The sequence below is a fragment of the Varanus komodoensis genome, unplaced genomic scaffold (genome assembly GCF_004798865.1).
Source record: "Varanus komodoensis strain SLA01 unplaced genomic scaffold, ASM479886v1 scaffold53, whole genome shotgun sequence".
In the NCBI taxonomy this organism is placed as follows: Eukaryota; Metazoa; Chordata; class Lepidosauria; order Squamata; family Varanidae; genus Varanus; species Varanus komodoensis.
Window position 1 is genome coordinate 3,000,406 of NW_025336126.1, and position 13,968 is coordinate 3,014,373.

The 13,968-nt window shown below is 44.8% G+C and overlaps 1 protein-coding gene across 1 annotated transcript in view; it reads right to left on the minus strand.

The window, feature by feature from the left end:
* CACNG6 (calcium voltage-gated channel auxiliary subunit gamma 6) overlaps positions 1 to 9,305 on the minus strand; it is a 25,399-nt gene extending 16,094 nt beyond the window's left edge. Inside the window, exon 1 of the mRNA XM_044448069.1 lies at positions 8,981 to 9,305. Coding sequence (XP_044304004.1) covers positions 8,981 to 9,305 — 325 coding nt within the window. The remainder of the gene's footprint in view (positions 1 to 8,980) is intronic.
* Positions 9,306 to 13,968: the final 4,663 nt, after the last annotated feature.

Here is a 13,968-nt window from a genome sequence, read left to right on the forward strand (position 1 = left end):
AGTTCCTTTGAAAGGTGGGTGATTTTGAAAAAGCCTTCCTTGAGTAGCTTTTTCTGCACAGCTCATCATTTCTGTCCATTGTAAACACCTTCCAACCATCAAAATCATGGTGGGACACCTCGTTTTTCTAACCCTACTCCTGCGCTGGTGCACATCCCTAACCCTAATATAGCGCTAACGTTTAATTGAAAGGAGGGTGATTTTGAAAAGGCCTTCTTGAATGGACTTTTCTGCACAGGTCATCATTTCTGTCCATTCTAAACACATTCCAACCATCAAAATTATGGCAGGACACTTTGTTTTTCTAACCCTAACCCTACCTTGGTGCACACCCCTAACCCTAATATAGCGCTAAACTTCCATTGAAAGGAGGGTGATTTTGAAAAGGCCTTCCTTGAGTAGCCTTTTCTGCACAGCTCATCATTTCTGCTCATTCTAAACACATTCCAACTATCAAAATCATGGCGGGACACTTCGTTTTTCTAACCCTACTCCTGCCCTTTTGTACACTCCTAATCCTAATAAAGGGCTAAAGTTCCATTGAAAAGTGGGCGATTTTGAAAAAGCCTTCCTTGAGTAGCATCTTCTGCACAGCTCATAATTTCTGCTCATTCCAAACACATTCCAACCATCAAAATTATTTTTCATTTTTATTTCTTGCAGTTTCTCATTTTCCATTCTTAAATTCAGTTAGTGGTTAAATTTGAGAATTTTTCGATCATAAATTAGGTTCATCTTGAACATGGATAATTTTAAAACCAATTTGCATTGAAAGTTGCACCTATTTTGTGTACATTTTCCTTAACTTTGAACTTTTGTATGCAGCTGTTCAAACTGAATGCATTTTCCAAATCATTTTTCAATATATTACATAGTATTCTTATTAATGTATGTGTTTTTAATGTGATTTTGCCCTGGACAACTCCATTGGAAATTTGAAGAAATACAGATTTTGACACAAAACTGTATCTCTATTTGCACATTGCTTCAAAGGAGTTTTGTCTGCGATCCATAATGGATCTTTTGCATATGAAAATCATTGATAAACAGTAGGCCTTAGGCTAACAGAGCAGCACATTCAGCCATGAAATACTGTTGATACAGGATGAGTAAGTTGAAATTTGCTGGATTTATTTACTTTGTATAACTGCATCAGGAAGGGCTGCCGTACCTGATCTGATTTTTGTGGATTTCTGCCATCAGTTTTACTTTACTCTAGTGTACGTTCTCAGGGATTTGGCATATCATTGAGCTACTGCCTTGCACTTGTAGGGATGGACAGATTTTTCACTAAGGTTGTTGGATTTTTAAGGTCAAGCTCATTTTCTTCTTCTGTGGTTCTTTTGGGCATATCTGTTCCAAGTGTACAACTTCCTTGTGGGCATTTCCTAATTAAACCATTTTCCCAAGTACTTTCCATTGCAGTAATATAATTCACATTTCTTAAGCAGGCACATTTTGTACACACTTACATTGAATGTGTGCATTTTTCCCCTGATGAACTGCATGTCAAAACACAGAAAATTTGGATTTGGGTATGTGGCTCAATCTTGATTTGAAAATTACAAACCAGGTAGATCTGGTTGTACCACCACCACCACCTTGCCAGAACAATTTTTTCTCCCATCCCTGCCATGTATACATTTCGGAATCCTCGCTGATGTTGATGATTTATGTCCCTCCTTTCTCCAGCTGAAATTGAAGCAGTGTATGGAATCATTCCCAGATACTCTCCCATCCAGGCCCCGGCCAGATTGGACCTGTTTAGCCCTGGAAAAGCTGCTGCATCCTCAAACTTTAGTCATTCTCAAGCTCTCACCATCCAGGTGTGTTGAACTACTGCTCCCAATCCCTGCCCCCCCCCCCAGCATCCATGCCCACTGAGGGATGCTGGGAGTTTCAATCTGATGTACCCAGAGTGTGCCATCTTGGGGAAGGTTCCTTTGCCTGAGCAGAAGCTGACTTGCCTTTGTATATATCTCGGCTGTTCACTGTGGCCAGTTGTTGTGCCTGAACCCCTGGTTCCCGCTCCTGTTATGCCCAGCCTGGGCTACCTGGCTCTTCTCGTTATTCTGCTTTGAGGCCTGTTAGTCCTGGTTGCCTGCAGTGGAATTCTTAAAAATAATGTTCCAACTGCTGCTGTATCTTCTTGTCTGGAAATGTCCTGCCTGCAGGAGGTAGCACACAGCTATCCGGAGCAATAGCCATGGATAGCTTCCCCCTCTATGAATTTGTCCAGTCTTTTTTTTTTTAAGTCATCCAAATAGGTGGTCAGCACTAAATCTTCTGGGTTTAGCTTTCCTGGCCTGCTGTGAGTTGACTTGTTGCTACCACATTTGGGCCAGAGTGCAGCATGGGCAAATACAAGCTTGGAGGTGTGCTTGCATCACCAATTGAAACGCCTCTCCTCATCTCGACAAAAGGGAGTTTAGCAATAATTTTTTTTGTATTCACCTTAGAAATGGGTTAGAGAAGGACTGATCCTCCCATGAGACAGGCTGAATCTTCTGCCTCGGATGCACTGGAAGAAGTGGGGAAATGGGTGCCTCCCCACCTCCATCAAGGTCTTCATTCGCCACAGCAAAGCAGCACTATAGCAGGTACCATGGACAGCTCCATGCCCCCCCCCCCCCCCGGTGACAAATGCCACAAGGGAACGGCGGCTGGCAGGGCCTCAGGCAATCCTCCTACACACCTTTCCTGCCATGTGTGGCACTGAGGAAGGACTCTCTGCCAAATATTTGGGCTTGGATGGCTCTTGGAAGAGTCATGTTGGCTGCTTTCTCGGGCTGACACAGCTGTCCAGCAAGACCAGATCGCCCTCTGGCTTGCTCTGAGGAGACCCTCAGAGAGAATCGGAGTGCAGGTGGTGGCAGCCATATGGAATGTGGCTGCAGTGTGAGTAGCGGGAACAAGGCAGTGAGCACAAGTGTTCCCCTGCCTTCAGGTGGCACAAAGTGGATCAGGATCTTCTTGTAGATTTCTGGTTGATTTGCAGTAGATCCACAAGGCTGCTCACTCTCTGACAGTAGCAACACTTCAAACTTTATCTCTTAAATTAGGTTATGGAAAAAGAACTCTTGGGGAGGGAAACCAGGAGTGGATTTGTGTAGGACTTAAGAGTTTGGTTCTAGTGTTGGTCATAAATTCCTGGCCTGAACATCTACTCATCAGCACCCTGTTCCTTAATTTCTTAGCATGTGTCTATTCATCTAACCTCCTTATTTGCACCTTGCTCTTGTTGGGGACCATCCAAGTTTGAGTAGATCCTGCAAACCTGAAGTTGCCCATCACTCAGAGATCTGTAGTGAAGGATTCACTTGATTTCAATGTGTGAGCTTCAGACCTCCTCAGCTCTAACTCCTCACCGTGGTGTGTGCATTTCATTCCTCCTTGCTTATTCATTCTCCAAGTTTTTCTCCCACTTTCTTTTCCCCCATGTCCTTCTAGAACACACAATTTCTCTTAGCCAAATCCTCACTAGTGTGTTTTCCCCTTCCTGCCATAGGAACTTTTGCTTCGCCTCTTGCAATACAAGCCTATTTTAGATGGCACCACAAAGCAGAATAGGTGAGGGCAGGAACAGGTGTCTGAAGGTTTTGATGTTTTGACTCTCCCTGGTTTTGTGCTATGCAGCTAAATGTCTTGGGACAGCACCATGGGCATGGGCATACTTGGGCACCTGCCGAGAGCCTACACCGCATTATCTTTGCAGCTTTGCTGTCGCTCTGGCTCAGGCCACAATCATGGTGAGCAGGAGAAGCAGTCCATTCCGTTACCTGCTTGCTCTCTGCCTGGCCATGCAAGCAGGTGGTAGCAGTGATGAGGAGGAGGAGCAACTGCAGCTGGTGGTAGTTGTGGGGAGAGGGTAGACTCAGTGAGGGAGGACGCTCTCTGGGAGTGCCTTGCCCATGCAGCCCAAAAAGACTAGGTGGTGCTGCTGTGTGTTCCCTGAGCTTTACGAATGTTGGGCAGCTGTTCTTCCTGCTCTGCTTGCAGATGTTGGCCATCAAACCCAAGACCTTCTGCATACAAACCCCTCCCACTTAGAGTAGGAAGGAGTCCCCACTAGAGATTTTGCCTTGGAACGGCACACGAGGCTGACTGCTGCTTCCCATCTGTTCTTTTTCAAGCTGTAAATAAACAGATTTTGACGCAGAGGCTGTGAAACTTTGGCACACTCTCTTCAGAAGGAAACTAGGAAGCTAGCCCGGAACATCCCACCACCCAGAGCCACGGAGGGCACGATGATAACGCTGCCTCTCCCACTGTTTGTCTTGGCAAACGGGAGAGCAACAATGGTCTCATAGGCTTAGGGCCGCTGCAGAGCAATGGCAAACTTGGCAGGGCTTTTGGCAAGTGTTGGAAGTTTCAAGTGAAGCAGAATGAACAACAAACAATAGGCTTATTTCTGCAAAAATCCTGCCTGTTCTTTGGTTGAAAGCTTATTTGGTTACCTGATGTCACTGGGATTTCTCCCTGCTGTCACAAGTCCTGTTTCAGTTTGCAGATGGAGGAAGCAGAACTGTGCCCGCTGGCCCCAACACATGGCTTCATTCTTCTGCACCTAGCATGTTTTCCAGGTGACATATAGCAGTGAACAGCACTATTTTTCAAGCAGGAGTCACTTTAGCTCCAGGAAATGCTGCCGAGGTCACCTTGGAGCCTTTTGTGGGCTGAGCAGGTCAAGTGACTTGGCTGGAGGCTTTCTGGGCCTTTCCTCCCAATCCTCTCCATGACATCCAAGCAAAACCTCTTTGCTCAGTTGCCAGGCAGGTAGATTGCAATAGGGTTATTCTTGGTCCTTGGGTATGAATTTTCTCATCCCCAAAAAAGTGGTCTGCACTACTTAGTGCAGTAAAATCTGCCCATGCAGGTTCACACTGTTCTCTCACTGGTGCATTTACTCCCCACTTGAGCTCCAGTGGCTGCACAGTGCGTCTCTGGAACTGCACAGTTGTGCTGCTCTTTGCCTCTTGGGTTCAACCCCACAACAGCTCATGGACTGGTTGTTCCTGCATTCTCTTCTCCTTCTCCCCCTGTGACCTTATAGTTGGACAAGTGGGTCTCCTGATTCCCCATACCCAAAGCTGCCTCTGGTAGCTCAGTTCCCACCCACTGCTAAAGCAAACAACAAGACAAAGCTAAGAAGCTCCTGCTGAGCATGAGCAGCTACAAAGAGAGGGAGAGCTCAAGAGCCACTCTTGAAGTGACTGGATTTACACTGACCTATTGGGTTAATGAGCACACACATTTAAGTAGGGATGGTGGAGAAATATATTTGGTTTTCAATTTATTGTTACTATACCTACTTACACATTTTCAAATCAATAGCTATCCTTCAAAATTTGCACTTCATCAAGTTCGCAGTGCAGTTCTCCAAAATGCATGTGTGCACAAAATGCATATATTAAAGAAGGCTATATCGAAAATATGATATGTTAGGAAAATGGCTTTTAAAATGGGCGTAGTGGGAAAAATTGCAGACAAAATGTGCACACTAAGAGAAGTGCACGCAAAAACGCATATGAATTTAATGCAAATGCTTGAGGTTTTTTTTCTTCAAGTTTGGGAAGAACCGAAATTAAGTCTAGAAAAATGAGGAATTGGGAGAAGTGGGAATGGACAGGTTTATCCATCTGAGGCAATGAGAAAATAAACTTGTGGGCACAAGCTCCTTCCAGCCTATTAACATTTGTTTGGGGTTTGAATAGTTTATATTTGGGTTCCTGATTATGTGCAGAAGTCCCTACATGTTATTCTTGTTCAGACACAGATGAGTCTTGCCACCAGGATCTTGCTACCCACACCCTGTGTGATCTTTAAGCCACATGTTGTTTGCGAACTGCTGGGAGAGGTGAGGAATGCACTGAGGTCCAGTGTTGAAGGCCCGTGGACACGATCCTCTTTCATCAAGCATGACCAAGATCAGCCAAGATGAGCTTTGTCAGTGACAATATCAGGTGGTTGCTTTGGGTGCCACTTTTTGGGAACCCTTGGAACAGACAGGGAGATTGGAGAACCTCTGAGAGCCTGTGGAGACTTGGACTCCCTCTATAGGGTCTGCTTATTGTTCTACATGGATTTAATTTACACAGAATGACACATGCAAGTAAGCAATTGCTGACTAGCAAAAAAGACGAGGATTGGAATATAGGAAGTTTCACCTACAGGTGGTATAGAAACACTGTTGATAATGATGGTGATGGTTTTTGCCGATTAGAGTTATATATTATGGATTATAGTAGGGCGATTAACCATTTGGGTTTCTGAGCAGGTGAGAAATCTGGTGTATATATAAAATAGATTCCAGGAAATTTCAACTTTTTCTTTAAACCAGGTTTCTATACTTGGGGCTGTGATCACTGGCTCCAGCGCAAAGCTATGGTGAGCCTTGGTTCACATTAAGCCCTGCAAATCACCTAACACAGTGCCCCAAAAGCAGCCGAGTGAGAAAGAAGAACGATTAAAGAAATTGTTTCCAAACTAACTGTGAGCACAAGAGGGGAAAGAGGGATTAATAGCATCAGAAAGCAGACCTGGCAGTTTCATGCTCTCCCCACACAAACTACACCAGTGGGGCCGTCAGGGCAACACCTTGGAGAAGCAGTCCAGGGCCCCACTTTGTAGAATGAGTGAAGGAACCCCCAAACACAGCATGCCTGGCTCATATTTTGAAGTAAGACAGGTGCAGAGCCTGTCTGACCTGGGTTTTGAACGCAGTCTTCTGGAGTTCCCCAGAAGGCCATGCACCATTCCCCAACCATGGGTTGTTTCGTGGATCCCAAATCTAAAATTATCGGATTGTACTGCTGAGCTTGAGCATGTCCCCAGCCGCATGGTATACAAAGGACTGAGCAAAAAAGTTCCCTATGCTGGAGTGGATCATAAAAAAGGCAAAATATGTGGCATCCTCCCAAAAGAAAAGGAAAATGCACAGGCAAATTGATGGGGTGCTTTTCCCAATGACCCAGCTTGCACCCCACAACAACCAGGCTTCCAACAGACTTGCAGTGGCCATGACTGGGTGGCATGCACCAGCCTGGGGCTCCGTTTATGACAACCCAAGGTTTATAAAAATCATGGGCGCTATTAAGTGCAATTCAGGCCAATTTCTATAACGGGAAATGCCTCATTTCATGTGCCTGCCGGAAATCCGTGTAAACTTGTTGCCAGGGAGTTTGGGGCCTGCCAGAACTGCTGAAATAAGAAACAGGAGATTTCATATTCACATTATTTACTATATTCTTTCTTCATGAGTGAATGGGTGGAATACTATCTGTATATTTTTACCAGTGAAATAATGAGAGACTTAAAGTAAAAGCAGATCTGAAGTTAATTGCAGAGCCAGTAATTGTGAATAGCAACTGCATTTGGGCCCAGTTTGACCTGAATCAGTGGCCTCACATAGCTACAGTTTACTTATACAAAGCATTCACACAATTGCCAATTGCACTAATGAAATTGTGTCTATTTGGTCCTTACTTTTTTTAACAAAGAAAACTGAAACTCAAAATTTGGAGATGCAGGCTATAATAACTGAGATGGGCAGCCCTCAGCCACATTCCTTTCCCAGAAGCTCTGTTCCCTAAGCTCAAATCCTTGCACAGTGGTTGTAGCGACACAGAGCACACAGAATGAAAAAACACAGGCAATATGGTAGATTCATCATCTGTGGCCCTGCATATGCTCTTAAGTCCAGGAACTGTGACCCATTCATCAAAGCGAAGATGTTACTTTTCACTGTACTCCCATAAAAGCTGCAGGGTGATTCTGTATTCAAGCATAGCATAACTATGTAGAACAAGAGTCTGGGAGAGACTAGCAGAGGCAAGAAGATGGACCCTCATTAGCAGGAGATAAACAGATCAGCAATGTTGCTTGTAAAGTGCTTGAGCTAAGCCTGGATTTGCAAAGAGATACCAGAGTGGAGATTAAGGGTCACATGAAGGTCTGATCTGTATGATTTTGACATGGGTGAGGGGTAGCGGGGGAAAGGTAGGTCCAGTGAGGATGCTGTGTTGGGGCTGGCTTGCAAAGAGAGTAGCACTGGGCTGGTCATGGAGGGCTTAATGTTTGCAAGGTCACCATTGCGCACTAAAATTGGGAAGGGTTCGGGCCCTGCATGTGCTGGTGGTCCTTGCCTGATCTCCTTATTGCCCTGTACCTGCTATTTCTTAGGATATCACATATGATACAGCATATGTGGTATTTAACATGGAAACCTGATGGCCAGGATTAGGATACCAGTGTCTACTGTGCATGGAGGTGTGGGAAAATTGTGTCCATTGGAAGCCTTCAGTTCAGCCCCTGCCAAGTTCCCCCATGAATGCAAGCTCCCCACGGCCTGTCAAATGATGCAATATTCGTTGGAGATGGTGTGTGGGAATGATTGTTCCCACACGCCCTTCCCCCACGAATACTGTGCTTGCCACAGCCCACCAAACGAGTGTGTACAGTGCACAGTGCTTGGGAAGGCTTAATCCGCATCATGTACCAGTCCTCTCCGTGAATGTGTAAGTCTGTGTCTGAGTGGAGGAAGGTTGTGTGTTCGTGCATGTAAGATTATGTGTGCGGCAAGGGTGTGTGTTTGTGCTAGCAGGTGGGAGGGCGAGGGAGCTGCCATCTCTGGCTACACCCACAAGCAGCCCAAGCACCACCCACTGCCTCTTCTGGCTACACCAACCAGAAGGTGGCACTTGACTTACCACCTGCAGCACATGTGACCTGTGGGGGGCAAAAGTTGGACATAGAGCAGATGTGGGGAGATAACAGAAATGGGAAGTAGAAGGGAAGGAGGCCCATGGAAGAGGTTTAATGGGCCAGTCAAAAGGGAATGCATCACGTGAACATAACCTTTGGGGACCGTCTCTAAAGGAGCTGAGTGAGGGTTATTAAGGGGGTACGCATTGATTTGTGAGTGGGAGAAGAAGGAAGGGAGAGAATGGAAAATAGGTAGATAATCAAGATACTTGTTTACCTCCAGGCAGCTCTGCAGGTCCACAGGTGGCTCTCTCCTCCTCCACGTCATTTATCCAGAGCTTCTTGTAGCAAAACTTCCACAGGCCATAGTGGGCGGCCTCACAGACGACCGTGTGGTTCTGCTTGTAGGTGTTGAGTTCCACCCAGAATTCTGTGCCCACAGCCACCACTGTCAGGGTCATCCCCACAATGGCCACGAAAAAGGCCAGCTTGATTTTGCCCTCTTGCTCGTCCGTCAGGACCTTGCGCCGTTTGCCTGCTCCACGCACGCGCATCTCCATGCGCCGCTCCTCGTCCTGAAGGAAGAAGTTAGGCCACATCATCACCCCCTTCCCTCCACGCTGCTTGTTTAGGGTATCTATTTTGGCTGCAAAAGAGGGTGCCCAGTCCCTGTCTGTGACACTCTGAGCTTAGAGCCTGGTCTCCTGCGAGGGCTCCACACTGCTGCTCCTGGGTCTTATTTAGGTCAACATGCTGTGAGAAGTGCTGAAAAAGTTGCTCGACCACTCTCCCCCCACCCTGCCTTCTCCACCCAATACCCCGGCTTGTCAGGGTGAGGCCGGGGGGTGGAACAGGCGCTGCCTCACCCCCGCCCCTCGGCAGCCTTGGCAAGTGTCTGGAGCACCTGTCACCATTCTTCACCCATTGCCTTAGCAATAAGGGTTATTTTAAGGCTGCGGGGTGCACAGACAGTTTGGATGTGTGTGGATGCGTCTGACAGTTTTTAAAGATGCAGAAGCCAAAACTGAGCTGCTGCGCCTCCTTCCAGCAGCAAGGGGCCCTCTTGCCCCAGCTTCCCACAACACGCCCTGCTGGAATCAGAATAGCTCAGGGCCCTTTGGGACTTGCATAGGTTGCAAAGTACGCATAGTACTGCTTCAGGAACTGCCACTGTCTAACAGTAATTAGGCGGCATTTAATACATGATGGGCATGGGAAAAGCTTTTGTCAGTGTTTTCTCATGCATCAAATCCCTTTCCTCTTCCCACAATACCTAAGGTAGCAGTAAGCCTGAGACAGTTGAATTATATGGCTAAATGCATGTATTTAGTAGTCCCATAGAAACCAACAGTTCAACTTATTTCCAAGCAAGTGTGCTAACACTCCTTCGTTCTGCACTTGGTCTAATGAAGCTTACCTCTGTCATTAATTTACCATAGGCAGGGGTGGGGAAATTACGGTCCTGCAGATGTTTTTGGACTACATCTTCCATCAGCCCTAGCCAGCACAGCAAATGGTGAGGGAGGATGGGAGATGCAGATGAAAATGTTTGGAGGGCTATACCACTGTCTTAGGCAAATCTAAAGTCTTTTAGCTTCACTTTCCCCATGCTAAACAATATGGGATAAAACAACACTGGGGAACCTTTTAGCATTTGTAGGGTCACACATATAAGCATGGATGAACCTGTCAGTTTCAATTTCTCATTTTACCAGTCTTAAATTTGATTCATCCTGGACTTTGCAAGTTTTAAAAAATGCATGAATTTTTGAGTGTGTATTTAGTGCATTTCTCTGGATTTATGTATTTTGTATATATTAATATGCACATTTTGCAGGTAATGCTAATAGAATGCATTTTGAATGTTGTCTCATACACATTTTATGCATTTCTTGATTGGGCTACTCAATGCAAAATTCAGAGAAATACAGCTTTTGAAGAATATCTGAGGTTCGTTCAATATTGGTTCAAAAATGCAGAATAAGATGGCTTTACATTGAAATATAAAGTGAATTAATTTCCCCTATCCCTAGGCTTGCATGGAACTACTCTGAGGACTTAGAGTCATTAAAATGCAGAAATACTGAACATTATTATTCATATGAATTAGATTCTCCACTGTACCTTTAATCTACTTAGAGAGTCCTTGGACTGGTTAATAGCAAAATAGAAGTTGAATAAATAAATGAATGAATAACTAAATGGACTGCTACCTCTCTTTGTATTCCCTATCCCAGTACATCCCTTTGTGTTCTCAGCAGTACCACCTCCAGCCATCTTAAGATCCTCTGCTCTATCCTTTCTTTCCTCTTGCTGCTCCCCATCCCTGACATGGCATCCAGGAACATCCATGTGATGCTACCTGACTTTCTTCCTTCCTTCCAAACTCACTTTCTATATGAAGTCTTTGGCACAAACGAGTTGGTTGATGCCTGATATCCAGCCAGGCCAATCTAGCTCAGCTTTGTTTGCACTGACTGACAGCAGCAGTGGTGATCCAGTGTCTGAGGCAGGAGTTTCTCTAGCCCCACCCGGAGATGCTAGAGACTGAATCTGCATGCAGAACGTCTGTTTTACCACTGAACTTCTACCACCTCCCTGATCCAGCTTCAAGATCAAGATCAAGATCAGGACATGACCGGGACCCCAATTTCAACTACAGTAGAATGCTCTCACCAAGCTTTACATGAAAATCAGACTCCACTGTTATATTATGTGGTGGTCAGCTCCCTGTTTTTTGTGTCTTCAGAATTAAGTACATGCCTCTCCTCAGTCTGGACTGGAAGTTTAACCCTTTCCTCTGGAGCTGTGACCCAGTGCAGGACCCCTGTCCCTACCAAAATGTAGGGCCACGTGAGGTTGGTGGGGGGGTCACAGCTGGGCAGGGAATGATTAAACCTCCCCTCTCTATACACCGTGGTCTTGATCCAGATAGGGGGCTGTGCTAACTAAATTAAAACCATTGGAAGCAATATATTCCAGTATTTAAGCAAACATGTAATGTTACCTGGAAACTTCTGTATAACTGAATAAACCCAAATTATTCCCCTATTCACCTCGGCTTGTTGCTTCTATGCAGAACTTCTAATTTTTCTGTAAAATGCCACACACTTTGATGGTGGTGCCATGCTACAATTGCAAAGGGCAGCCCGCATCAGTAAAGATTAAAAAAAAAAAAATAGAAACAAAGTCCTCATATTCCCTCTTGTTCAGCACTTTTTACTTTCAAATATATTTTACTATTATTACTTCTAACTGCAAACTCAGGCTGAATGTGTAGAATGTTCTGGTAAACTAGGCCCGGTGGAAAAGGAAGCCCATATGTATGTACTGATAAGGCAATTAGTACATATTCTTGAGAAGACTCAGGATGTAGTCAATCACACCTCCGTGTTATAACCTGGGATGTAGTCTGTGTCTGTTCTGTCTCACATTTTGTTTAGACACAAGATGGAGTCTGTGCCTGTTGCAAATTAACATCAAAGCAAGTAGATAAGTGTTTGTTAATTGGTGCAACTGTGGTTACTATAGTCTGCTTTCCATAGTAATTGGATAAGTTCCTGTTTCCCTCTGTATAACCAAGGAATATCATGTAAGCACGGGGCTTTCCTCTGTGGGGAGAAACACGTGTTGCTTTCATGGGACATCTGTCAGTTTCAACTCTCTCTCCTCCAATTATTGGTGTGCAGACTTGATTAAACCTGCTTGCTTGAATGAACCTAAATGCAGAGTGAAGGTTCTTTTTCTTTGACAATTGGAAAAAGAAATGGAGTGAAATTGAGCCAACCAGCATAAAGTAGTGCTTTCTGTATCTAAGCTCTGTATCTTTCTGTATCTAGGCTCTCCCTAGGTGAGCAGAAATATTTAAGTTTGAAAATATTAAAGTAAAAGGGAAAAATAACAATTCCCTCTGTAGGAGTGACAAAGACTTAAGAGCTTTCCAGGATCTTATGAAATGTTATTAGAGTAGAGGAGGAGGAGACACTTAAAATGTGTATCAGAGAAGGAAGAATATCTTGGAGGGTGTGGAGTTAGGCATAGCTAATGTAGACTATGAGGTTACAAATGGCACTTTTTGCAAAATGCAGGGATGTTTCAGGAGGAAAGAAAGGGGAATCCTAACCCACACTTTCTCTTTCCTGCTCACTTGAGCATGCCCCTTGCTTCAGTAAAACTGCAAAATGCATTATTTGAGGCTGTGTACCCCACATTCCTGTCAGGCCTAGATAGTGTTGTCACTCCAGGATCCTATTCCAAGTTGATCACTCCTCTTGGTGGTAGAATTTTCACTGCATCATTATGGTGCAGGTTTCACTAACACAACTAAACAATTACCATGACTAACTACTACTACTATCATCTTCATCATCAATTTATTCAACTTACTGTTTCCTTGACAGCCAGAAACTCTCAGGGGGACATACAAGAAGTCAACATGAAACATAATACAATTCAATTAAATGCAATTAAAAACAAACAGCACCCACAAACATAATTTTAAATAGTGAAGACTAACTTGTGAAAAGCAGCAATTACTAAAAAAAGAATAAAAATATCCAGAGAAATAAAAAGAGCTCAAAGATACATCTTTAAGCTACAACTGAACAGTAAAATGTAAAACAAGCTAAAGTGCTTGAGGGAATCAAAGTTTCTTCATGTGGCACTTGAACGATGCCTGCAGTTGTGAGGGCTCCCACCAAAAAGGCCACTCACCACAAGTGTCCATCTGCTGAATTTTAGTCTATGGTGTTGTTCAGATCAGGGCCTCTGATGATGATCTTGTCCCATGGGCTGCAATATATGGGAAAAAGTGTTCCTCCGGTACTCTGTCCCTAAGGCATGAAGGACTTTGGGGAGTAAAATCAGCACTTTGAGCTGAGCCTGCACACAAACCTGGAGCCAGAAATAGGATGATAATGCCAATTCTAGTCAGTACTGCCTATGTCATATTTGGTGCTAAATGAAGCATCTGAGCTGTCTTTACGGGGAGCCCCGTGCATTATGTGTTACAGCAATTTGAATGGGAATATACCAGGCATGGATGACGGAAGTCACAGCATCCTACATGGGCTGCATGCATATTTGAACTTCTGGAGTTTGGAAGTGGCATGAGGTCTAGCACTCTGCCAGCCTGTGCATGTGTGTTTTTCTATCATAGAACCCGCACACACAAGCTGAATCTGCAAGAAAAGGTTGCACCGGGTCCCTACTGTGCGCCACACAGCTCCACATCTGCTGCCTTGCACTCCCCTCCCATGATCTGTT